Source organism: Ceratotherium simum, chromosome 21, assembly GCF_057802395.1.
Source record: "Ceratotherium simum simum isolate JZ-2026a chromosome 21, ASM5780239v1, whole genome shotgun sequence".
Taxonomy (NCBI): Eukaryota; Metazoa; Chordata; class Mammalia; order Perissodactyla; family Rhinocerotidae; genus Ceratotherium; species Ceratotherium simum.
Window position 1 is genome coordinate 15,518,554 of NC_141920.1, and position 25,456 is coordinate 15,544,009.

At 48.9% G+C, this 25,456-nt stretch overlaps 4 protein-coding genes across 6 annotated transcripts; 2 read left to right on the forward strand and 2 right to left on the reverse strand.

Moving 5' to 3' along the window:
- The first annotated feature begins 12 nt into the window (after positions 1 to 12).
- Positions 13 to 2,004, forward strand: NEURL2 (neuralized E3 ubiquitin protein ligase 2). Of its 2 annotated transcripts, none has more exons than XM_087445200.1 (2): positions 13 to 1,075; positions 1,754 to 2,004. In XM_087445200.1, exons 1-2 carry the CDS (start codon positions 334 to 336, stop codon positions 1,798 to 1,800), a joined length of 789 nt encoding a protein of 262 aa, XP_087301326.1. In that variant the 5' UTR covers positions 13 to 333; the 3' UTR covers positions 1,801 to 2,004. The 2 variants fall into 2 exon arrangements, with proteins under 2 accessions (XP_087301326.1, XP_004430385.2); XM_004430328.3 differs by having other exon boundaries at positions 1,768 to 2,004.
- A 122-nt stretch (positions 2,005 to 2,126) lies between these two features.
- Positions 2,127 to 4,611, forward strand: SPATA25 (spermatogenesis associated 25). The gene is made up of 2 exons (XM_004430547.3): positions 2,127 to 3,520; positions 3,896 to 4,611. Exons 1-2 carry the CDS (start codon positions 3,403 to 3,405, stop codon positions 4,513 to 4,515), a joined length of 738 nt encoding a protein of 245 aa, XP_004430604.2. The 5' UTR covers positions 2,127 to 3,402; the 3' UTR covers positions 4,516 to 4,611.
- A 576-nt stretch (positions 4,612 to 5,187) lies between these two features.
- On the reverse strand, positions 5,188 to 8,761 carry ZSWIM1 (zinc finger SWIM-type containing 1). 2 transcript variants are annotated; one of them, XM_087445194.1, is made up of 2 exons: positions 8,184 to 8,761; positions 5,188 to 7,225 (listed from the first exon to the last, which is right to left on the reverse strand). In XM_087445194.1, the coding sequence occupies exon 2, from the start codon at positions 7,077 to 7,079 to the stop codon at positions 5,709 to 5,711; it is 1,371 nt and encodes a 456-aa protein (XP_087301320.1). In that variant the 5' UTR covers positions 7,080 to 7,225; positions 8,184 to 8,761; the 3' UTR covers positions 5,188 to 5,708. The 2 variants fall into 2 exon arrangements, with proteins under 2 accessions (XP_087301320.1, XP_014642901.1); XM_014787415.2 differs by having other exon boundaries at positions 8,026 to 8,761.
- A 49-nt stretch (positions 8,762 to 8,810) lies between these two features.
- On the reverse strand, positions 8,811 to 25,455 carry ZSWIM3 (zinc finger SWIM-type containing 3). The gene is made up of 2 exons (XM_004430331.3): positions 24,864 to 25,455; positions 8,811 to 11,757 (listed from the first exon to the last, which is right to left on the reverse strand). Exons 1-2 carry the CDS (start codon positions 25,016 to 25,018, stop codon positions 9,828 to 9,830), a joined length of 2,085 nt encoding a protein of 694 aa, XP_004430388.1. The 5' UTR covers positions 25,019 to 25,455; the 3' UTR covers positions 8,811 to 9,827.
- Between the last annotated feature and the right edge of the window lies 1 nt (position 25,456).

Here is a 25,456-nt window from a genome sequence, read left to right on the forward strand (position 1 = left end):
ACGTGACAGTCTTCCTCGGCCCCTCCTCTGGTCTCTGTGGACCTGGGGGTGGAAGGGACGGGGGCGGCGATGGTCCACGAAGGGTCAGGGTCCGCGGGCCTCGCAGGTCGTACCCCGTGGGCCGGCGATCAGATGACCCAGGTCTGGACGGCTAAGATCCCCAGCCTCCCGGGGGACCCTGTTCTAGGCGGGATGGCTGAGCAAGCGGCGCTAGGACCCCCGGGCAGAGCCTGGAGGAAGGGAATCTCGGAAATACCTTACCCCGCGGTCACCTTCTGATCCCGCCGCCCAAAATAGCCCCTGGCGCCCGCTGGCCTGCCTCATGGCCGAGAGATGGCTGCTGTGTCCCACCCCGCGGAATTGGGTGCGCCCCGGGGACCCGCGCGCCCCGAGCCACCTCGCACCCGCTTCCACCGGGTGCACGGTGCCAACATCCGCGTGGACCCCTCCGGGACGCGGGCCACACGCGTGGAGAGCTTCGCCCACGGCGTGTGCTTCAGTCGCGAGCCGCTGGCCCCGGGCCAGGTATTCCTGGTAGAGATCGAGGAGAAAGAGCTGGGCTGGTGTGGGCACATGCGCCTCGGCCTGACTGCGCTAGACCCCGCTAGTCTGGCCGCCGTGCCCGAGTTTTCACTCCCCGACCTGGTCAGCCTGGGCCACACCTGGGTCTTCGCCATCACGCGCCATCACAACCGCGTGCCCCGAGAGGGCCGCCCGGAGGCAGAGGCAGCGGCCCCCAGCCGACCCCCAGCCCTTCTAGTGGAACCGTATCTGTGCATTGAGCAGTTTCGAATCCCCCGCGATCGCCTGGTGGGCCGCAGCAGGCCGGGGCTCTACAGCCACCTCTTGGACCAGCTCTATGAGCTAAACGTGCTGCCTCCGACTGCGCGCCGCAGCCGCCTGGGCGTTCTCTTCTGCCCGCGCCCGGATGGCACGGCCGACATGCACATCATCATCAACGGCGAGGACATGGGCCCCAGCGCCCGGGGGCTGCCAGCCACCCAGCCCCTCTACGCAGTGGTGGACGTGTTTGCCTCCACCAAGAGCGTGCGCCTGGTCCAGCTGGAGTATGGCTGTAGGTATCCCACCCCCTGGGCAGCCTCCCCTCCTGGCCCAGTGAGGGGGCAGGAACCTTCTAGGACTCCCAAGGCAGCTACCAAGCTTCAGTTTACCCACCTTGGCGGTGATTGGTTAGGATGCCCTGCAAATTCCTTCTGGCTTTGACAATATTTTCTGTATTAACCTAGGGATTCTAAACTGATTTTAGATCCTGGGCCTCATTGAAAATTGTGTGCCCTTTTATTAGACAAATGCTCATAGATTTGGGCATACTAGTTTAAAGGCATCACAGACCCCAGATTAAAACCTTCTTAATCCTGAGGTCTGGTTCATTATAGTCCTGTAAAGCCCTTTATTTATATCTCTGATCACATTTTATGAATTCCATGAACTAGAACCCACTCTGTGCCGGGCCTGTGCTGGACGCTGGGGTTGCACAGGTAAATCAGACACTACCCTGCCCCCAGAAGCTGCTAAGTGAGGGGGAAGGGAGTGTGCTGAGTGTTGTAATAGAAATAGGGCTGCAACATTGTGATAGAGGCGCTTATCTTAACCACATGAACAGCCCCAGGAAGCAGGCTGGGCCTGGAGAGCAGAAGGGACTTGCCCAAGTTAACGACAAAGGGGGGACCAAACCTAGATCTTCCGGGTCTCAGCCACAGATCCACCCTCCAGTTCAGTTTGCCTTTGACAGCCTTCTTTCCACAGTGCCGTCCCTGCAGACTCTGTGCCGCCTGGTGATCCAGAGGAGCGTGGTGCACCGGTTGGCCATTGATGGACTCCACCTGCCCAAAGGACTTAAGGATTTCTGCAAGCATGAGTGATGGCCTGCAGCCAACCTGGAGCAGGGCCACAGGAGTGCGTCCTGGCCCCAGGGCTGTGGCTGGTCTGAAGCTGGCCACGCTGCTGCCAGCCAGGACCAGAAATAAACACAGCCGATGCTGACACTGATCACTGGACTGTCTCCTTGCCCCTGAAGCCTGTGAGGGGCACTTCTTTTAGAATCACTGTGGGTGAGCAGGTCAGAGCAAGAGGGAGAGCATTTTAGACATCACCTAGACCAGTGGTTCCTAGCCTGGCTACTCATTAGAGTTATCTGGGGTGCTTAGAGTGCTGATGCCCCAGACCCCGTCTCCAGATATTCTCATTCGATTTGTTGGAGGATTAGGCCTAGACACTGTTTTTGTAAAAGCTCCCCTGGAGATTCTAAACCACAGCCAGGGTTGAGAAGCATTTCCCTAGATCAGAGGACTCAACTTCAGCACATATGACCACTTGAAGAACTTGGAAAAATACTGATAACTGGGTCTGATCCTGGGATTCTAATTTAATTGGTCTGGGTTGAGGCTGGGCGTCAGTATTTTTAAAAGCTCCCAAGAGATTCTGATGTGCAGCCCGGCCTGAGAACCAGTGCCCTAGACCAACTATTTCATTTTGCAGATGAGAAACTGAGGCCAAGAGATGGGAATGTATGGGAATGTATTTGTCTAAGGTCACGGTCACGTAGTGAATGAATGCAGAGTATTCCTTCTCTCACTACAGGACACAAAGCACTAGACTCCTTTGGTGGTATCTCTGATCATTTGCTTCCATACAAATGATCTCATTTAATCTTCACAACTTTTTATTTATTTATTTATTTTTTCCCCCAAAGCCCCAGTAGATAGTTCTATGTCATAGCTGCACATCCTTCCAGCTGCTGTATGTGGGACGCGGCCTCAGCATGGCCGGAGAAGTGGTGCGTCGGTGCACACCCGGGATCTGAACCTGGGCCGCCAGCAGCGGAGGGCGCGCACTTAACCACTAAGCCACGGGGCTGGCCCAACAACTTTTTTTTTTTTTTGTACAAGAAGATTCGCGCTAAGCTAACATCTGTTGCCAATCTTCCTCCTTTTTTTCCTTCTTCCCCCAACCGCCCCACAAAGCCCCAGTACATAGTTGTGTATAGTTGTAAGTTCTTCTGGTTCTTCTGTGTGAGCTGCCAGCACAGCATGGCTACTGACAGACAAGTGGTGTGGCTCCACACCCAGGTACTGGACCTGGGCCGCCAAAGTGGAGTGCGCTGAACTTTAACCGCTAGGCCATGGGGCTCTAATTCTCACAACTTCTGGTGAGGTAGTGGGCAGTCATCACCCCCACTTTACAGATGAGGATATCAAGGAACAAAACTGTCCATGTGACTTGCCCAAGGTAAAGGCAAGAAACTAGAATGCCCAGTTCCTGGTCCAGCACTCTTTTAACCCCATCCCATTGTCATATTCAGGTTCTAGAATGAACAGGTCAATGCTGTGAGGTGGGTTTCAGGTGTAAAGGGGAGGGACTATGAGGTAACATTCTAGAAGCATGGAGAGGGTAGGACAGGAGGCAGATGACTGTTCCCTCACAAACAGGGGCTTTGGGGCAGCCATGTCCTATTTCATGTCTCCACAAACTCATCCGGGTCTTCTGCCTTCCAGCCAAGGTGAGAGAGGGGTTCCTGGAACCAGAGGGGGTATGACAATTTCCCCAGAGAACTTACTTCCTGGCTCTGGGGAGGTAGAGGTTCTGCTGGGCATTTTTGGGCTGGCCCTGGAGTCAATTCTCTTTGAAGAAAAGCCATTCCAAAAGTCCTTGCCAATAGCTATCTACTTGCTCATTCATTCAACAAACACTTCTCCATCACTTACTCAGTGTTAGGGACTGGGGGTGTGGATATGAGCAAAACCTAGTTCCCAACTCCTAGACAGCCCTCTGGTCTTAATTGCTCCTGCTCCCAATGCTCTGCTCCTATGCCCTGCCCCTCAGGGCCTCCTCAAAGGACCAAGAATAACATTCCATCTCATTCCTGTCTCTGCAGGTGGGGCTGCTTCTCCAGGCTTATCCCTTGGCCTCTATAGTCCTGCAGAGCCAGTGGTGGTGGCTGCTAACAGACTAGGCCCTCCGAGCCAGAAAGCTGAGCAGGTAGCACCTGCTGCCCAGGCCTGGGGCCCGGTCCTGGCAATGCCGGAAGCCAGGGGCTGCCCTGGGGGGGCTAGCTGGGAGACACTGCAGAGGAAGGAGTACGGCGGATACTGCCACAGATTCCCCCACGTGAGGCAGCCGGAGAGCCTGGGCTGGGAGGATGGGTGCTCCAGAAGCAGAGCTCCCCATCTGGGTGGCCCCAGCAGGCCTGGGCCCCTGCTGCTGTGTGGGCTGTCACCAGGGGTTCTGCCGATCCCCTCTGAGGCAGAGGGGAAGGAAGCCAGCTCCCAGCCTGACATCTGCATCCTTACCCTGGCCATGATGATCGCTGGCATCCCCACCGTGCCTGTCCCAGGCCTGCGGGAAGAGGATCTGATTCGGGCGGCTCAAGCTTTCATGATGGCCCATCCAGAGCCAGAGGGGGCTGTGGAGGGGATGCGGTGGGAGGAGGCGCATGCGCACACAGCCTCTGGGCAGATGCCCCTAGTGAGATCCAGGAGGGGCCAGCCATCCTGACTCCTGCTTGTAGCTGGATGAAATAGCACCAGATACATAGGGTGGCTTCTCTGTATGGTTTTTGGGCAGACAGGGTTGGGGGTGCCTATGGCAGGGATGGGGATGGGGGGTCGTTTGAGCCACTCTGATGAACACTAGTCCTTCTTCAGAGCCCAGACCCCGGGAAGTTTCTCCAGATACCACTAAGCCGGGAGACAGGTCTTGTCAGAGTAGTTATGATGAAAATTACCTGAGGTAGGAGGCCCTGCTTGGAGAGTGGAAGCCTCTTTTGTATTATTCTGGGATTCCACCAAAACTTCTTATACCAAGTCCTAGGCCATGTGAATTTTCCTCTCCTTACATTTCCCAGCTTGCTGAGAGCAGGTGATGGGACCATAGGCAAGGAAGGAAAATTAACTTATCTGAGCATCCACTGGGCGTTGGGCCCATTACATGTGCATTCTCCTTTACACTTCCCAATGCTGAGGGGATCCCCATTTTTTACAGATGAACAAATTGAGGCTTAGAGAGGTAACTTGCCCAGTCTCATAGATGGTAAAAAGGAGAACCAGGCCTCAAAAATCAGGCAGGGAAGGAACCAGGATTTGCAGGTAGTGTCAGACTCCGAAGTGTCTATTCTTTCCACAATATTTCCTAAACTGCCTTCTACAAGACAAAAAACTAGACAAGTGCTGGAATAGGCAACATTCAACTTTAATGAACTCAGGATGGGTGAGTGGGGGGAGGAGGAGAGGCTGGGAGCCTGGCTGAGCCACCTCCCCTGAGGGGGCCTCTTCCTCTGTGGGTCAGGTGAGTCATCTGTAACCAAGGCCCAGCCCTCCATCTCCACTCAGTGTCTTATCTCTTATCTTAGAGCAGGGGTTACCTGTTTTTGTAAGGCCCTTGAGCTAAGAATGGTTTTTACCTTGTGAAGAGGTTTTAAAAATCCACAACTAAAAAAAGAATATACAACAGAGACTGTCTGTGGCCAGCAAAGTCTAAGATATTTACTATTGGGCCCTTTACAGAAAAGATTTGCTGACTCTTGTCTTAGGGAACTAGACACATTTTAGGTAGCAGGCTGCAATAAGACAGAACTCGTGTCCTTTCCTGGAAGGAGGGCCCATGGAAGTAAAACAGTGTGAGTGTGTGTGTGTGTAGGGGTAGATGTGAGCATGTACATGTGTATGAGCATCTCTGGGCGTTGAGGGTAATCAGAGTTGGACCTGCTCATAAGGGCCGATCCAACTGTCGGCCAGTTTCCGCAGGGTGCTGTACCGCCGCTCAAACTCCTCCTGGCTGCAGTGCTGCAAGAGCTGACCCACCTCCTCAGTGAGGAGGGCCACTGCCAAGTGCTTATCCAGGGTCTCACTCCACTTAGTGCCCAGGATGTCGTCCAGACTGGCAGCACAGCCTGCTGTCCACTGAGCTGGCAGCATGTCGGGCTGGAGCACCTGGCAGCGGGCACTGAGCATGGCCAGGATGTGGCGGCAGGGCAGGTGGAAGGCCTGGTTGAAGTAGCAGCTGCAGCTGGCAGGGGGCTGCGGCTGCACCCTATGGGTGTCCTCCAGGATCTGTATGTTCACCTTTTCTGAGCCAGAGCCAATGAGGTGCACGGATTTCTGGACCACTGCAAGCTCACCCAGGCAGAGCTGGGCTGCTGGTCCCGTGCAGATGGCATTAAGGGAGTGCTGGATGCGGGCTTCTACCGACTGCTCCACTTTGGGGCTTTCAGGGCTGACGTCTGAGGGGGCATGACTGTTCTGGGGACTCAGGCCCAGGCTGAAGCTTGCCTTGTCTCCAGAGTTCTGCTGCATGTATCGGAGCAGAGAGGTCATGCCTTGTTCCACAGACGAGGCGGTGCCAAAGAACTGGCTGAGGACACGGGTGGTGACCTCCAGGCCCTGGAAGTAGCGGCTGCTCTCGGCTCGGCTTCTCCAGCGGTGGGCCAGCCAGATGCGGTCATTGAGCAGCCAGTGTGAGTGGAGCTCAGGCAGCTGGGCTGGGGGGATGCAGTTACTCAGGAGTGTATACAACTTCCTCAGGTTGCCAGCTGTGGCCGAGCACATCGTGCTCTGCAGTGAGGTCAGGAGCACCCTCTCCACAGGCTGTTCAAGAGACAGCTGATAGAACTTACCCTGGAGGAACTTACAGATGTGGAAGGCTGAGAGCAGGACCTCAGCTGCAGGGAACTCCATGGCTAGGGTGGGCAGGGGAAGGAAGTGGGGATCCACCAGGATGGTACAAACTCTCTCCCATGCTGGGTTAAACTTCTTGAACACCTGGAACATCTGGGCCAAGTCTTCAGCATCCTCCTTGGCAGGAATGGCGAAGTAGACTGCCCGGGCAAGGTGACCCTCCAGCTGCACCTGAGGTCCATCCACCAGGAAGGTATATAACACCTTGCCCTTTGGGTTATAGGTGCGGTGGATAAATAAGATCTCAGGGAAATGGGCAAAGACGCCCTGCATAAAGCAGCTCTGATAGTTGAGGGTATCTAACTGGGCAGTCTTGCTACCCTGGTACAGCAGCATAGGTGGGCTTGGGTCCTCAATCAGGAGCTCATTCAGCATTGTTAGGGACATGGGGGAGATGGGAGAAGTCTAGATGCCAAGGTCAAAGTACTGTCTCTGTGAGGCTGCTGTCCAGGAGGCTCTCAGTCTCTCAAGCTCCAACTAAGTTGAGGCCTGAGGCTGGATTGTAGTTCCCAGATCTTGTTCCAAAGATGGGCCTATGGAGAGGAACAGAGGTTTAAGGAGAGAGGAGGGGCTTAGCTCTTGAATTATTCATCCAGACAATATTTAGTGAACACTTACTATCTATCAGCACTGTTCTGGGGAGATACACAATAAACTTGTAAACAAACGAGGATATATGAAGTAATGAAAGTTACAAAGACCAAAAAACTGGGTAACAGGTAGATAGTAAGTTGGGGGAGGGAGGGATACTTTGGCTAAGGTGGTCAGGGAAGCCCTCTCTGTGGAGGGAGGATGACATTGGAGTCAAGACCAAATTTTTAAGAAGCCAGCCATGGAAAGATTTGGTTCCATGAGATGAGTGTGAAGGCCAGAGCTGCATACGGTTGTTTTTTTAAAATAGCATTTTAAATTTGTCTAGCACTTTATATTTACAAATTACTTCTTGGCATCCATTCTTTCATTTGGTCCTGGTACACACAAGAGAACTGCGATTGCCCTGAACTTGCTGTGTGATCTTGGGCAAGTCAGTGATTCCTTCTGAGCCTCAATGCCTTCAACTATAAAACAAATGCACATAGCTTCTCGTGCCTCTATGTAAATCCTTCAACTGCAATGTGCTAGTCAAACGTTTCCTTTATTGGCTCCAAATCGGGTTATTGTCTCCATTTTACAAATGAGAAACTGAGGCTCAAGGAGGTTAAGTGACTTGCCCACCATTGCTCGGCAAGTAGTTGGAAGCTCAGTCTTTGGCTGGGTATCCTGACTGCTTTCCACAGCACCTGAGGCCCAAAACCAGGGACTGAGAGAGGACGCGGCCTCTGACCTCTCTCACCTCCAACGCGGGTGGGAGGACGTGGACGTCTGACGTCCCCATTCAGAGTCCGCCTGGAGCCAGAAGAGCAGTCAACCTCCCGCCCCTTTGGGAGACATGTCATGGCTGACCGCAGTCACCAGCTGCCTCACACCTCCACCGCTTCAGAAATCACTCACCCACAGGCTGGCTCGGTCGCCATTTCTCCCTATTTGACCCTGCCTCTGACTGACTGATCTCTAGGATCACTAACCGCGGCGCCAGCTTCGCTGTGACTCGGCCCAATGGCCTGAAGAGTTCGTTTTCGGTCTTAGGCGTACGGACCAATCGCAGCCTGGCAATTCGTGGGCGGTGCTGTTACCAGGGTTACGAGGGGCTCGGCTGGCGGTAACCAATGAAAGCCTGAGGACGCTTGCATTCCCGCGAGTCTGAGCCCTGAGGCTGGAACTCTGGAGCCTGGATTCCGGTAGACAGACGACTGGAAGGGCATGCTACTATGGAAACTCCCTCAGAGGCCGAAAATGAAAAGGAAAATAAAGAGCAGTGTTCTACGGATTCTTTTTTCTGGTCAAATTCCGAAGCCCCGGGGACGGGGGGTGGGGTGGGACGGGGCGTGGTAGGAAAGGGTGCATGTGTAGTTTGTACTGTTTTCTGCCTTATGGGGAAACTGAGGCGCAGGTCTCAAATTCTGTCTCTACCTCAGAGGTCAGGGGCCCAACCCTTGGAGTTGAGGAAATCCAGATCTCCTTGAGAGCGCTGAACCTTGGTGTTGCCCAGCCCCACCCCCTCCCGTATTCTAGAGAAGAGAGTGATCCAGAACGGAAGGTCACGGTGAACTCGTGCAAGAACCAAGAATGACTGCCATCTTTTGACCTCAGTTCCTCTGAAGATGGCATCTTGGAAAGCTGGGTGGCTACCAGGCCTTAGGTGATTAAGATTACAAACTAACAACAACAACAACAACAACAAAAGTCAGTGTTGGTGCTTATAACTGCAACGAAAATGTTCTGTTTATATAAATCTAGAGGGGAAATTGGGATTAGAATAGGCCAACACACTAATTTTTGCAGATGAGGAAAGTGGGGTCAAAGAAATTAGGGACTTGCCCACAGTCCCCCAGCAGTTGCAGGCAGTCAGATCTAGGACTCAGGTTTCTTCCCTCCCAGTCTAATTGGCCTCCTCCTACTAGACTACAAGGCAGTTGAAATCAATGCTGAGGCTTGGTTGGTAGGAAGAGGACGAAGTTAAGTGGTGGATTGCTAAGTCTGAATTTGAGGCATCAGATTGTGTTTGGCTCCACAACACCCATTAGATTCCTTTCCTGTTCAAGCAGCACATATTTCCTCTGCTTGTGTGATTTTATTACAAAAACCTTTATTTAATATGAATAAAAATAGGTACAAATAACAGATTCTTTGTAAAGAGCAGCAACAGCCAAGGATCACCCTCCTTCCCTTTGTCTCCAAAAACAGGCCCTTTTAGCAGGTTCATTTTGTCTAACCCTATCCTGGGGCAAGGGTTCATCTCTGTAAAGAGAATAAGATCTGATCTCAGGGGTCGGAGAGAAAGAGGGATGACCTTTCAGGATGGAGATAACTTTGGCCTTGAACAAGGAATGAGGCTCCCGGGGAATGCCAAAGGTAGGGCAGAAAAGGGGCAGATTCAAATGACTGTCACACAGTGGGGTTCCTCTTCTTCCTATTGTAACAATCTTCCTAGCCCTACCTAGGAAGACATTGGTTAAAATGCAGACCCCTGCCCATTTTGAGCTCTCAGACTTCCAAGGAGAGGGGTTTGTGGTCCAGTGTGCCAGTGCAAGTGTTTTAATCATGAATCGTGGCTCTAGCAGGAAGGAGTCTCTCCCCTTCCTCCTGCTTTCCCCAAAGAAAAGGGAGGCGGCCCACATCCTTGAAGTTCCCTGGCTGGTGACTGGGCTCAGGCTGCTGGCAGGGGTCAGCCCAGATGTCCACAATCTTGCGCAGGGTAGAACAGCGCTCCTCCAGCTCGGGCCCCTCACTCTGCATTAGCAGGTTTGCTAGCTCCCTTCTTAGGTCATGAATCATGTCATTCCGTCCTTGCTTCCCAGGTTGGCCTGGGTTTGGGACCACAACAGGCTCCCGCAGTTCCCCACTGGGCCCGAGGAGGTGCTGGTACCTCTTCTGCCACTGACGGCACACCATGGCTTCACCCACAGGCTTCTGGCTGGTGTGCAGCAGGGCCAAAATGTGCCGGCACGGCAGGTGGTACCACTGCTGAAAGGAACAGCTACAGCTACAGCCATCTTTGCTAACTTGGTGAGAGTCCTCTAGCAGCTGAACGTCCACTGAGGAGCCGGCCACGTCCACTAGGTGGGTGGAGTTCTGCACCACCTCCCACTCATTGTGGCACAGCTCATAGGCCAGTTTGGAGCCACTCTGGTGCAAGGTGTCTAGCATGCCACCCTGGGAGGGCTGCACCTGCGGCTGGGGCTGCAACTGCTGTGAGTCTGGCTTTCTCTCATCCACAAGGAGCCTGGTGAGGCTCCCTCCACAAATTCCAAAAGCCTTCTTGGACTTTGGTGGCATGCTTGCTGGCCGGGCTCTCTTTAACTTGGGAGGAGCCGTGGGCAAGTTCTTCAAGCCTTTCGTATTAAAGAAGTCTATGTAATCCACAAAGCGGAGGATGCAGTCCAGCAGGGACTGCTGTTCCCGAAAGAGGCTTGACACCTTGCTAGTGACGACGTCTAGACTGTCCATGTAGGTGTTACACGCGTGCAGGCCCTTCCTGACGTGCATGTACCACAGCAGTTCACAGGAGAACCAGTGGGCCTGCAGGAAGCTGAAAAGCTCCTCATCTAGAAGGGCTTGGGACATCTGACAGAGATTTTGCAGGCTGGCATCAGAAGTGAGAAACACAGCCTCCCGCAGGGCTTCCTTCATGAGCCTTTTAAAGGACGGATTTACTGAACTACGATGCAACTTCTTCTCCAAGAGTTGGGCTGTATGGTAGATGGAAAGGAGGATGCGGGCAGCAGGGAAGATCTCCTGAAGGATGGCTCGATGAGGAAAGGACGGGTCCACAAAGACTACCTTGACCTTGGGCCAATCTGAGTTGAACTCTGTGAAGATACTCAACATCTTGGCCACAGAGGTGGCTGTCTCGGCCTTGAGCACAGCAAAGTGTACCACTCGACACTCTCGTTCCTTGTTCTCCACCAAGAAAGCGTAGAGGATGTGGCCCTGAGCGTTCTCCACCCGGTGCAGCAAGAGATTCTCTGGGAAGCGGATGAACAGGTTGCTCATCTTGCTGCTCTGGAAGCTGAGCCGGTCCAAGTCTTGGCTGTTGCCTACACTGAAGGAGGCCATGGAACCTTCATCCCCCTTAAGAAAGTTCTTCATCACTTTTGCTATCTTGGCCAGGTCAGAAGGAGTGATACCCTCCTGTTCTGGTTTTGAGGGTGCTTGGACCTTATCTAAGCAAAATGCTGGTTCAACTGGGGACTTCTCAGCTGTGTCAAGGTCTTTCTTGCCTGTAGGCTGTGCAGGCTGGGGTTTCTGCAGGCACATTGTCTTTTGCGATTTGCCAGTGGTGTCTCCTCCAGGACACGCAGTTTTAGAGTCAACATGTATATGCTGGGTGTTGAGTTCACTGATAAATAGTCTATCCAGTTTCTCATTATACCGCAGGAGCAAGTATGCTGGGCACATGTCCACCTCTGGTGCTCTCTTCCTGTTTGACTGGGTCCGAATACAGACAAATTTCACCTGCACATATCTAGGGAAGGTAGAATGACAATGAAAAAGGTGCTGACCTTCCCCTTTCTCTTATGAGACAAGGCCCTGTAGGGTCTTACAGTGGCTGATATGTTTCCTAGAGACCACAATGCAGTGCAGGATGTCGGGAAGGAAGATTTACGCTCCCTCTCCAGTCCCAAAGTATTCCGCTTTTTCTTCAAGACCCTCTCCAACTAAAACTCCCTTCATTTTTATCTACAGCAGTTCTAAGCCCCAACTCCTTTCATTCACTCTCTGTTACCCATGTATAGCTCCCTACAAACAATTCAGTATGAGGCAAGACACAAGGGAAAATGGACAAGAGGCAACAGCAGAGTGCTTGGCTGGCTACTCACTGTTTAAAATGTCTCCTGTATTCCACCCTTTGTGAACCACTGCCTCTTCCTCCTCCTCCAGACAGCAAAGATAAAAGCGGCCCTCAGGGGTTAGAGTATGTCTGGGCCTCCTCTCTAAGAGGGAAGATCTCTGTTCATCTTTCATGTAAAGAAAAATATCTGAATCCTAAGCGAGTTTGAGAACCCCTGGGCTAGATGGTCTTTAGGGTCCCTGCCAGCTTTGCCATTCTAGGCCAGAAGTGATGATTCAGAGGAGAAGGGTAATTAAATCAAGTATTGGCTGTTTTTCTCTTCCTATCCCCATTCAACCCCTGTTTCAAGACCCAAATAAGGTCCCACCTTCTCCAGGAAGCCTTTGTGGATGCCCTCAAGCCACAAATATTGCTCTTTTTTCTGAATTCACAGTATTTATTTAAAATACAAGGATTAGCAGATTCTCTAGGTGGCAGTATCCCTAGTGGTTAACAGTGGGGATGCTGGAGGCTGACTGCCTAGATTTGAATCTGAGCTCCACCACTCAGAAGCCGTCTGACCTTGGGCAAGTCACGTCACCTCTCTGTGTGCAGTTTTCTCATCATAAAATGAAACTATCTTAGGGTTGTTGTGAGAATTAAATAAGCCACAGAGGTAATATTTAACCCAGAGCCTGGTTCAGCCTTTTATTTACTCTAAATAAAAGTCAGCTACTGTTACCACAGCTCCTACGCCTTGGGACAATCTCTTGGGTGTTCACGCAGTACCTTTCCAATTGGATGGGACTGTCTTCAAGGGGCAAGACTGAATTATTCCTCAGTGTATTCCAAGTACCTAACACAAAGCTATTCCTTCAGCAGATGCTTATCAAAGATGTACTGGATAAATGACTCATGGACCACAGGTGGCTGGGACAGGTCATGCGCCTGCCTCCTTAGGGAGTCCCAGCCCAAAGACCAGGGAAGGGGCAAAATATCTCAGCTCCTGGAATGACATGACACAGCCTGTGCACCTTATCAACCCCTTTCCAAACATTCTAAGCCAGCTGGTCCTGTTTGCCCACCCTGTGGGGCAAGCTTAGCAAAACAGGATATGTCAGGCCCGCAATAACAGGGTGGAAGGGCCCGGGGCTGAAAACGCCTGCACCTGTTCTGTGCACAGTGCTGGGGCGGCAATGCCATCCCTAGCTCAGGGCCAAGGAGGGGGCTGGAGCAGCCCAGCAGTATAGCAAGGCCAGTGAGGGGTGACCGTAGTGTGGCCTCTGCCTCTCTCTCCAGCCTCATTTCCACCCCCTCACCATCTTGTTTTGTTTTGTTTATAATTTTATTTTTTCCCCCAAAGCCCCAGTAGATAGTTGTATGTCATGGCTGCACATCCTTCTAGTTGCTGTATGTGGGACGCGGCCTCAGCATGGCCGGACAAGCAGTGCGTTGGTGTGTGCCCGGGATCCGAACCCGGGCCGCCAGCAGCAGAGTGCGCGCACTTAACCACTAAGCCACGGGGCCGGCCCCACCATCTTGTTTTTTTATGCCCTAAAAAGACTGTCTACAGCTTCCCATGTTCACTATGCTGTCTCACCTCTATGCCTTTGCTCACGTTTATCTCCGTCTGGGATGCCCTTCCCACCTGTCTTCATTTCAGAGCTTAGTCATCCTTCAGGACTACGTGCCACCATAGTCTTTTCTAGGAAGCCCTCCCCAAGCTCTTAGATTGGGCCCTACCCTTCTCCTGGCTCAACATCTTAGCATAGCTCTAGCTCATCAAATTATATTGACTTTATGTGCATTTAGTGCAAGTTTGTTAGGCTAGTCCAAAGAAAAGACACTGGCAAGTGCCAACCATAAAGCTCTTTCTTTCTTTTTTTTGCTGAGGAACATTCGCCCTGAGCTAACATCAGCTGCCAATCTTCCTCTTTTTGTATGTGAGCTGCCACCACAGCATGGCCACTAACAGACATAGGTCTGCACCTGGGGAACTGGACCCAGGCTGCCGAAGCCAAGCCTGCTGAACTTAACCACTAGGCCACCGGGTCTGGCCCCATAAAGCTCTTTCTACCTTTCTAGTTTCCATTAATGACTGCACCTCCCAGGGTGGAAACCTTGGCATTCTTTTTTTTTTTTTTTTGTGAGGAAGATCGGCCCTGAGCTAACATCCATGCCAATCCTCCTCTTTTTGCTGAGGAAGACCGGCTCTGAGCTAACATCTATTGCCAATCCTCCTCCTTTTTTCCCCCCAAAGCCCCAGTAGATAGTTGTATGTTATAGCTGCACATCCTTCTAGTTGCTGTATGTGGGACGTGGCCTCAGCATGGCCAGAGAAGCAGTACGTCGGTGCGCGCCCAGGATCCGAACCTGGGCCGCCGGTAGTGGAGCGCGTGCACTTAACCGCTAAGCCACGGGCCGGCCCTCTTGGCGTTCTTTTTTTTTTTTTTTTAAGATTTTATTTATTTATTTTTTCCCCCCAAAGCCCCAGTAGATAGTTGTGTGTCATAGCTGCACATCCTTCTAGTTGCTGTATGGGGGACGCGGCCTCAGCATGGCCGGAGAAGCAGCGCGTCGGTGCGAGCCCGGGATCCGAACCCGGGTCGCCAGCAGTGGAGCGCGCTCACTTAACCACCAAGCCACGGGGCCGGCCCTTGGCGTTCTTTTTAATTCCTCCTTCTCCACGTCTACATTCAATACGTTAACAAGTCTTTTACAATCGTTCCTACCACTATGACACGTGTTAAGGATTACTATCTGCCAGGCTATATTAAGTCCCTTACATGCAGCATTTTCTACCAGGAAAAGGGTTCTATTATCATCCACATTTTACAGATGGGGAAACAGGCTTAAAAGGTTCTAAGGATGAGAATCTGGGATTTAATCCTCCAGCTAAAACTGGAGGACCTGGGATTTGAACTAAGCCTGCTTGGCTACAGTCTGCACAGTTAACCGTTAGGCTGCCTGTCTTCTTTCAAAATATTTCTCCTTTCTCTTACTTCTCATTTTTACCCTCCTCGAGTTGACCCTCAACACACTGGCCAGGTTCAATAACTTCCCTAAAGATCTCTAAACATACTGTCCTTCTTGGCACTATCATTTCAAGCTTAATGGGCACTAGGCTGAAGCCTCTGTCATTTTTTTTCCTGATTTCTTTAATCTTTTTTATTGAGATATAACTTACACACAGTGAAGTACACAAATCTTTTGTAAGAATTCATTGAGCTCTGTACTTATTTCCGTCTCCCAGGTTAAAGCATAGACTCCCTTTAAGACAGGGATAAGGTTTTATACTTTTCTGAATTTCCCTTATTGCTTATATCTAAGAACGCTCAACCAGGATCTGGAGGAAGGGAGTCAGCCAGTCTTGCTTCCTTTCACTCTACTCTATAGGTGTTTGTATTCCCCTACTGGACAGTGCCACTGCTGTACTCCCAGTGCCTGGCACTGGCCCCTGGCACAGACTAGGTGCTCTAAACACACACACTGAAATGAACTTTAAATGAGTGACCATACGGCACAGAAAGTTCCTATAGTATGAGTAGTGTACTAGGAAGATCCTTGGGAGAACTTGTCAGATGACTTCGCTTCTAGTCCTAGCAGTATTATTCTTACTAACTATAACTTCGGACAACTCCTTTGTTTCATTTCAAACATTTACTAAGTCCTACTATGTACCAAACACTATACTTGTTGCTCCAAAGGCTACAGAGACTAATTAGATAGTCTTTAAGTCTAGTGAGCAGAGACATTATCACATAGGTGGCCAGTAAAGTCAAAATTAAATGAATGGTTAAACAGAGGTACAAACAATATACTTATAACTGAATAAAGAGTGATTCACTCTATGGGGATTGGTACAGATTAACTAAAGCTTTTGATTGATGTTACATAAGATTTGTGTCCTTGTTTGTGTAAATTGCACCTTGAGCAATGAATAGGATTTTTATAGGTGGAGTAAAGCCATTTTGGACAATATAACTTGAGTTAGGAACAAGACTTAGAGCCAGAAGATCTGAGTTTAATTTCCAGCTCTACCACTTATTAGCTGTATGAACTTGGAAAAGTCACTTCATTTCCTCTAAGCCTCCAATTCCTTATCTATAAATATGGAAATAATAAGAGTACTGGTCTATGAATATAAGTACCTGATCCAAGAATCATCAGTACCACTAAAAGTGAATTCATTTAAAAGGCTGTGACAGGATCTGTGGGTTGCCAACCTAACACCCCTTAGCCCCCTTCTTCCTTCCTAAAAGGCCAATTTTATTAAGGTTGCCATTCCTTTCCCACATAGCTAAGTGCTTCAGGGCTACTCTAAACCTATTAAGGTAATCTCATCAGGAATGGGAAGGGATACTGGCCCAATTCTGGACAAAGAAACATGCTAGGAAATCTGCAGGAAACCAAGGAAGGCTTTTTCTTCTGGATGTGACTCCTGCATTTGTGCCATGTTGGGAGCCATCCTGAGGATGGCAGAGGGGAAAGATGCAAACAGCCTGAGCCCCTGAAACAATCACTTGCAGAGGCCCATCTCTGGGCTTCTAAGAAATAAGCCATTTTGAGTCAGAGTTTTCAGTTAATTGCAGCCAAAAACATCCTCAGAAATATTTCACAGTAAATAGTGGAAAAAAGATTTGAGTGGAGCTTTATCTTAAAAAGTAAGACTAAAATTATGAAGTTAATATTATATTTAACAAAATGTATGCTATAATGGCAGCCATACACCAATTCTTAGAATAATCAAAGAACAACTTAAAGCATCAACTGTTTTTCTTTCCTGGTATAATTTTCCCAAACGCTATGATACTTTATCTCCTATCTCACTTTTGCAATATGTAAAGGTCAGTTTTACCAAAATATACATGGACTTTATCCCTGTCTCCCAAGGGCCTAATTTAATTCTTTGCTATGCAAATCCTTTGCTTCTCAAGTTGCTATCACATCTTCATCCTGGTTGGCTCCCTTCTCCATCTGTTACCTGGTGTAAGGCTGAGGGTGATGTAAGGAGTTCTTGATCATTACTTTCAGGGACTTCACCAAATCATACAGCTCTTGGGAGAGATGCAATTTCAGTTTGCAATCAGTTTTACTTACATCGTATTATCCTAATGTTTACCACATCTATTCATTAGCCAGAAACTGGCTGCCAAAGATGTTGATGGGACTGGTCCGGGTAAACAGGAAGGAATGATTAAGTAGTGACTAATTTATAAGTGGCTAGTTTATTAGCAAGATTTTTGTGTTATGATTTTTGCTTTCCTACACAGCCTTGTGACTATGGATACATGGAAAATGAAAACTCAGATAACAAGGGCCTAGTTCAAAGGGTGTGATGAGATTAAACACAACAATGCCTGTAAAGTTCTTAGCAGAGTGTCTGGAATGTGTTCCAAAAAAGTGTTCCAAAAAGGTAGCTATTAAACTGAACAGCAATGGAGAGAGACATCAGAATACTTCATGGACTGTTTGTAGAATATCAATCCTCAAAAAGGCATAACAAAAAGAAAAACACAGCAGCCACGTATAAAAATATGAGAGGGTAAACCTGGCATAAAAATCATAGAATCTCCCCGTTGATTGGGACTTTTGGTGGTTAACTCCCACAGTACATTTCTTTGACTCTTTTAAAATACCTACCACTTTCTATCATGTACTACAGTTACGACTCTGGCAAATATTTACTGAGCACTATGTTTTAGCCGCTACATGCATTTTCCTATTTAATCTTCACCACATCCTCATTTTACAGAAGATGAAACTTTTCACAGAGGTTAAAAAACTCGCCCAAGGTCAAGGGTATAAAGCCTGTCTTTCTGACTCCAGAGCTCTCACTTTTAATCATTATTCCAGCTTTTCCTGAACTTCAAGGAATCACAAACCACCTTTATATCTGCCATAGCCACCCAAGTAACATCTGCATTATAATTTTCAAATTATTTTCTTTAAATCAGCTCATTTTACTCTATTCAATAAGGATCTTTATGTCTGAAGGGTAACATAAATACCTACTATTAAAATCATCTTGCCTGACCACCAGTAGTATGCATATCTGGCTATGGGAAACATCAATTTCTGCTAAATTATCTCCTAAAAATATTTCCTTCAACTGCCACCCTCCAGTCCTCCAAGAGCAGTGCTCATCCCACAGACCCTCAAAAAGCCCCCACATCCCACATCACTCAAAAAGCCCAACACAGTGTGCTCTGCACAGAGCCAGTGTCCAATAAACGATCCAAGAATATCCTTTACAACATCGCAACAAGCAGGTAACCAGCCTCTGCTAAAGCCCTGGGCTGCTCATGAAGTCACTTCCTCATAAGCCAGCTTAGTCCACTATTGTCCATAAGGTTAGAGACTACAATTTACTCATCTTTGTACCTCAGCTCAATGTCTGGGGGTAAACATTTAACCTCTTTCTAGAAGTTTGTTGAATGAATAATCGAACAAGTGGAACCAGAAAGCTGTTACAACCCAGTAGTTAAGTAGGGGAGGTTAAGAGCTCTGGCAATAAACAGGCTGGGTCTGACCCTCAGTTTTAACATTTAAGCACTTTCTTATAGTGTTTTGAAATCTTCCCCTACCCCTTGCTCCAACCTGCCCCCTCCTTTCTGCCTCTCCCCTTTTTCTTGGCTGTAACTGTACCAAGTTCAGACAGCCCTGGCTCACACCAGGTGATCCGGGGGTGAGGGTGCTTTTTGTCATAGGTTCTCTTATTACTGTCCTCTCCCAAGTCTTGACTACCTCAGCCCCTGCTGCTGGCCTCCCTCTACTGAATCAACCCTCCTCCTTGCTCTTGCTCAAGCACATGGAACTCGGGTAACACAGCCTCCAAAGAGTTACTAATGACACTCCGAGCTTTAATGCAAAGGAGAGAGGTAGAAACGATCAGTCCTCTTGACATTTAGCTTCTCCTAAATGTCTCCTAAATGTTTCCCCATCTGCATAATAATAATATTACTATATTATTATTTATGGAAATTTTTCTATGTACCAGGCACTGTGGTAAGCACTTCACATGTATTAACTCATTTAATGGAAATAACAGAACCCACTTCTAACAAGGTTATTCAGAGGACCAGCTCGGATAATGAAGTCGGATGTACTTTGTGAATTACCTCTGCAAAATGTCAGGGACGACTGTTTTAGACGCCGCCACAGCATGGCTTGACAAGCGGTGTGTGGGTGCCCGCCCGGGATCTGAACGTGAACCCCAGGCTGCTGCAGTGGAGCGCACGCTCTTAACCGCTGTGCCAGGGGGCTGGCCCCCGTCTGTTCTTTCTAATCAAGAGCCTCACTGGTACCAAGTGTCAACTAGCACCCCTATGCCCTCACCCTACACACCAGATTAGGATTCACTGTCATCCCCCACCCAGCACCCAAGACTTTTCCTTTGGAGCTCTTACCACTATTTTTTTTATTTTTTATTTTTTTGTGAGGAAGATCAGCCCTGAGCTAACAACCATGCCAATTTTCCTCTTTTTGCTGAGGAAGACTGGCCCTGGGCTAATGTCCGTGCCCATCTTCCTCCACTTTATGTGGGACGCCACCACAGCATGGCCTGACAAGCAGTGGGTCGGTGCGCGCAAGGGATCTGACCCCGGGCTGCCAGGTGCAGAGCGCGCGCACTTAACTGCTAAGCCACGGGCCGGCCCTAACCACTATTTTAAGGAAATAATTATTTCTGTGATTATAGCTTAATATTTGCCTCCCTGACTGGAGGGGAAGCTCCACGAAGGCAGGGACTCAATTTATCTTTCTCAACAATGTATCTCCAGACACTAGCATGGAGTAAGTTTTCAGTAAACAATTGCTAAAATCAATGAATTAAGCGGCCACATCCTGGAATAAGTGTTGTGCAATAATCTCCAAAATACATTGATAAGTGAGAAAAGCAGGGTGTAGAATGATGTGTATAAATAGTATGCCGCTGCTTGTGTTAAAAAGAAGACGCATATGCTGGTAATGATACGCTTGTTCAAGCTCTGCGTATCTCAGGAAGGTTCCAGTGGTTGCCTCTAGATAACACAGTGGAAGGGGAGACACTGGCTTTTAGACTCTATGGTTTGAAATTTTTTTAAATTAAATGACTATATTAACCATTCAAAAACAAATTCAGGGGCCGGCCAGGTGGCACAGTGGTTAAGTTCGCACGTTCCGCTTCGGTGGCCCGGGGTTTGCGGGTTCGGATCCCCGGCGCGGACGTATGCGCCGCTCACAAGCCATACTGTGGTGGCATCCCACATAGAATGTGCAGGAAGATGGGCACGGATGTTAGCCCGGGGCCAATATTCTTCAGCAAAAAGAGGGGGATTGGCAACAGATGTTAGCTCAGGGCTAATCTTCCTCACAAAAAACAGAAAAAACAAATTCATTTTTTAAACTGTTCAACCTTCAAAAACAAAAATAAATGAAACTAATTCCAACCCTCCAATCTGTTGTTTGAGTTCCTCCAATTTTCTTTCCCACTGCTCCAGCATAAATCTTCCTCCTAGCTAAGCAGATCCCCTCACTGCCTTCTAAGTACATCATGTTAACATCTGCACTAACTCACACCATTTCTCCCTCCAGGACATTAATCCTCCTGTGGTAGGCAGAATGGTCCCCCAAAGATGTCCACTTCCTAATCTCTAGAACCTGTGACTATGTTAGGTTACATGGCAAAGGGGAATTAAGATTGCAGATGAAATTACGTTGCTAATTAGCTGACTTTTTTTTTTTTTTTGTGAGGAAGATCAGCCCTGAGCTAACATCCATGCTAATCCTCCTCTTTTTGCTGAGCAAGACCGGCTCTGAGCTAACATCTATTGCCAATCCTCCTCCTTTTATTTTTCCCAAAGCCCCAGTAGATAGTTGTATGTCCTAGTTGCACATCCTTCCTGTTGCTGTATGTGGGACGCGGCCTCAGCATGGCCGGAGAAGTGGTGCGTCGGCGCACGCCCGGGATCCGAACCCAGGCCGCCAGTAGCGGAGCGCGCGCACTTAACTGCTAAGCCCCGGGGCGGCCCTAGCTGACTTTTTTTTTTTTTAATTTTATTTATTTTTTTCCCCCAAAGCCCCAGTAGATAGTTGTATGTCGTAGTTGCACATCCTTCTAGTTGCTGTATGTGGGACACAGCCTCAGCATGGCCGGAGAAGTGATGTGTCGGTGCGCGCCTGGGGTTCCGAACCCGGGCCACCAGCAGCGGAGTGTGCGCACTTAACCGCTAAGCCATGGGTCCGGCCCCCTAGCTGACTTTTCAAAGAGAAATTATCCTAGATTATCTGGGTTGGCCCAGTATAACCACAGGGTTCTTAAAAGTAGAAGAGGGAGGCAGAAGAGGGGAGCCAGAGAGGGAGATGGGATGACAGCAGCCAGTCAGAGTGATGCAACGTGAGGACTCAACCAGCCACTGTTGACTTTGAAGATGGAGGAAGGGGACCATGAGCCAAGGAAAAGACAAGGAAACGGATTCTTCTCTAGGGATTCCAGAAAGAAATGCAGCCCTTGATTTTAGCCCAGTGAGACCTGTGTCTGCCTTCTAACTTACAGAACTGTAAGATAATAAACTGTGTTGTTTAAACCACTATGTTTGTGGTAATTTGTTAGACAGCAAATAGAAAACTAATACACCTCCTGACACCTCCCCATCTTAGGGGCCCAGCTTAAGCCCCCCTTTCTCTCTTACTTCTCCAGCCCATCGTGATTTTCTCTGAGTCCCTGCAGCACCTATGTCCCTGAATCACATGTTTAACACTTGATGACTCATTCATGCAACAATTACTTAGCACCCCTGTGTTCACTGCAGCGTTATTCACAATAGCCAAGACTTGGAAGCACCCTAAGTGCCCATTAAGGGACGAATGGATAAAGAAAATGTGGTATATATACACAATGGAATACTACTCAGCCATAAGAAACGATGAAATCCAGCCATTTGTGACAACACGGATGGACATTGAGGGTATTATGCAAAGTGAAATAAGTCAGAGGGAGAAGGTCAAATACCGTATGATTTCCTTCATTAAGTAGTAGATAATAACAACAATAAACAAACACATAGAGACAGAGATTGGATTGGTGGTTACCAGAGGGGAAGGGGGGAGGGAGGAGGGTGAAAGGGATAATTCAGCACAAGTGTGTGGTGATGGGTTGTAATTAGTATTTGGGTGGTGAACATGATGTAATCTATGCAGAAATAGAAGTATAGTGATGTACACCTGAAATTTATACAATGTTATAAACCAATGTTACTGCAATAAACAAAAAATTAAAAAACAAAAAAAACCCAATTACTTAATGCCTGCTATGGGCCCAGCCCTGTGCTAGACCATGGGGATAGTTAACCTGAAGGGTGTTTAGGTGCAATTATGAGGTATCTGGACTTAATCCTACACAGCTGGCACTGTGCCAATCAGTGAGACTACAAAAGGTGGAAAACCAGAGTCCCTCCCTGGGAGAGCTCAGCCTACAGCCTAACCCGGGAAACCTCTGTAAACTATAGTTCAAAACAATGTGCTAAGAGCTGTAACAGGTGCTGTCAGAACACAGAGGAGGAGCATCTAACCTAATCTTTAGGGAGTTAAGAAAGGCTTCTTGGAAAATATGTTGAGATCTGAAGGAAAAGTAACAATTAGCTAAGACAGAGTTTTCCGTAAGTGGTCCAAAATGACCTCAGATTACACAAGAATACTTATTTATAAATATATACTATTTTTTTGCCATTATACTGTTACTTCTTATATATTATTGCTTAGATTGGTTCTAAAACAGGTTTCTTTGAATATCAAAACTGAATTTAAAGAAAAATGTTAAGTAAACTGTAATATAGGATATATAGTAAGTACTGCAATGATAGTATACAAAGTGACTGATATTTGAGGAAAAGTGAGCTAAGATAAGTGGATAGGCAAGGTTATTCCAACCAGCAGACATGGTAAATGCAAGGACCAGGAAGGTGTGGGTTTGGGACAGAGGCTGTGTGGAGTGGACCCAGTCTGGATGGAGCGCACAATGCAAGATGGGGAGATCAGAAAGGTCAGATGGTCTGGCGAGCCAGGTTAATGGTCCTGCCCTTAATCTGAAGGCAACAGGAGGCGACTGCACTTTATCTGACCTAGATTGTAAGCAGCTTGAGAGCAGGCTATTTTTTTCCCCCAATTATTTTATTGAGGTCATATTGGTTTATAACATTGTGTAATTTCAGGTGTACATTAATATATCAGTTTCTGTATAGACTGCATCGTGCTCACCACCAACTGTCTGATTTTTATCCGTCAGCATACGTGCCCCTTTACCCCTTTCGCCCTCCCCCCACCCCCTTCCCCTCTGGTAACCACTAATCTGTTCTTTGAGAGCAGGGCATTTTTGTATTCTTGTCACTGCTTAGAAAGATGCTACCAGCATAGGATAAAGTCCAAACATGCCACAATGGTACCTGAAGACCCTGCAACTGACTTCTGCCAAGCATGGCATCCCACATTTTCTCAAACATGCCACCTTCTTTCACATTTCCGTGCCTTTGCTCCGCAGCTCCTTCTGGTCAAACTCCTCCATGCTACACGGCAATTAACCACTGAACTCGGACTTTGGCCCTTTGTATTCATTCACGGCCCAGTAGAAACCGTTACTTCCAGCGTCATGCCTTTCTCCACTTTCCAGGCATTAACCACTTCCTCCTCTGCACACCTCTTTTAAAGCATTTATCACATACTAGTCAGTTTACCTGAGTACGACCCTATCCCACCTCAAGCTCTTTGAGGGTAGGTTTGGTTACTTATTCATCTTTATGTTATCTGGCCCCAGCATAGCACTGGACTTCGGAGTAGAGGAGAGAACACAGTCTACCTCCTAGATGGAGAGCTTTGGCCAAACTTCTCAACCCAGAGGTCTCAAACTTAGATATGCTTTGACTCTCAGAATTCGCCCACATGGTATGGGCTCAAATTTGAATTGATTTTCAATTTTTAAAAAATAGACAAATTCACATAAAGCCTGGATTTCTGACGCCTCTTGCGCCAAATTCTAGCAACACTGGATCTTCATTTTCACATGGCAGCCATCAGCTGGAGTTGACTAGATAGAGCCTGCTCTCCATTTCGCCCAGTCCACACTTCTGTTGTCCCACAGGGCACAGAGACCTGGTGTCGGCTGTTAGTTCGCCATTCTTTTTCTTATAGTCAAATTAAAAGCTAAACTTTCTTACACGGGACTATTTCACCTGAGCCCTGAAGGCATTTGAGCCCTTACCTTAGCCTCTAAGCCTGTTTTCTCATTGCCAAATGGGAAAAATAACATTTATCTATAATTCTCAATACAGCCCTGCAGAAAGCATGCACAGAATAGAGAACACTGCCTGGGACTTGGAAAGTGTTTGAACGACGGTCGTTAATCTCAAGAGCTCAAGAACCATTCACAAAACGAATGAATGAACGAATAACCAACAATTGACCACGTTATTGTTTTGTAAAGAGGAGACTGATGGAAATTACTGCCAGGGCGTTTTTATCCATTTGTGAGGGCCATACTTTGTGTCGGGGATACTGCAGGTGCTCAAAACACGGGACAAACTGCAGTTATTAGGAATGCCTGAAAAGCTGTGAAGGAAGGAGCGAGGAGTGAAGGTGAAGCGGGCGGTCAGAAAGCTATGCCTCTGGAGGTTTTGCTCTCGTTTCACCTGGCACACAGGGGCTCAACGAGTGCCTGGCGAATGCTCAAAGACACGGCCCAAATGCACTCCCGCCCCCTCCAGGCTGCCCTCCTGGGAACTGTCCAGCCTCCTCCCCACGCCCGTGCCCCGCCCCCGGCCCGCCCTTACAGGATGTCCTCGCGGATGGAGGTGCCGTGGTTGAGGTTGTGGAAGCGGACGGAGACGCAGTCCCTGAGAACGAAGGAGCACCTGTTCTCCTTTTTGTAGGCGCTGAAACACTCCTTGAAGTCCTCGTAGGTCTTGAAGCAGCTCCCTAGCTCCATGGCCGCCCCCTCAGCCCACACCAGGGGCTGGCTCCAAGATGAACGCCGGGGGTCAGAGGTCACACTATGAGGGTCTGTTGACTGGCGTGGGCCCAGGATGCCTTAAGGGTCGGCCTAATTGGGTGGCCTGTCATGGAGCTCAGGAGAGGCCCTAGGCCTGAGACGGTTACAAGGGGCTGCGGGCGTCTTTGCTATGTGACAGAGGGGAAATGACACTCAGCCCATATTATCATTCCCGGGGCTCCGCCCCATCACTATCACATCCAATCACCTATGGGATTCCCAGACTGGCACTCACTTTCTCCAATCGCTAGAGAAAGCTCCACACTCCCCGAAGACTGACACGAGCACCGACCAATAATAACCTGCATCCCCGTTTTCTCAGGGCCCGCAGGGGACTTCCGGTTACTAGGGCAACCTGCCGGAAGCTGCGCGTTC

What these genes read in the sequence shown, in the direction of transcription:
- ZSWIM3 (XM_004430331.3), bottom strand. Translation starts at nt 25,018, where the DNA reads ATGGAGCTAGGGAGCTGCTTCAAGACCTACGAGGACTTCAAGGAGTGT. An exon ending in TCCATCCGCGAGGACATCCT is followed by an intron (nt 11,758 to 24,863) that starts GTAAGGGCGGGC and finishes TACCTTCCCTAG; the next exon opens with ATATGTGCAGGTGAAATTTG.
- ZSWIM1 (XM_087445194.1), bottom strand. Translation starts at nt 7,079, where the DNA reads ATGTCCCTAACAATGCTGAATGAGCTCCTGATTGAGGACCCAAGCCCA.
- NEURL2 (XM_004430328.3), top strand. Translation starts at nt 334, where the DNA reads ATGGCTGCTGTGTCCCACCCCGCGGAATTGGGTGCGCCCCGGGGACCC. An exon ending in GGTCCAGCTGGAGTATGGCT is followed by an intron (nt 1,076 to 1,767) that starts GTAGGTATCCCA and finishes TTCTTTCCACAG; the next exon opens with TGCCGTCCCTGCAGACTCTG.
- SPATA25 (XM_004430547.3), top strand. Translation starts at nt 3,403, where the DNA reads ATGGAGAGGGTAGGACAGGAGGCAGATGACTGTTCCCTCACAAACAGG. An exon ending in TCTTCTGCCTTCCAGCCAAG is followed by an intron (nt 3,521 to 3,895) that starts GTGAGAGAGGGG and finishes CTGTCTCTGCAG; the next exon opens with GTGGGGCTGCTTCTCCAGGC.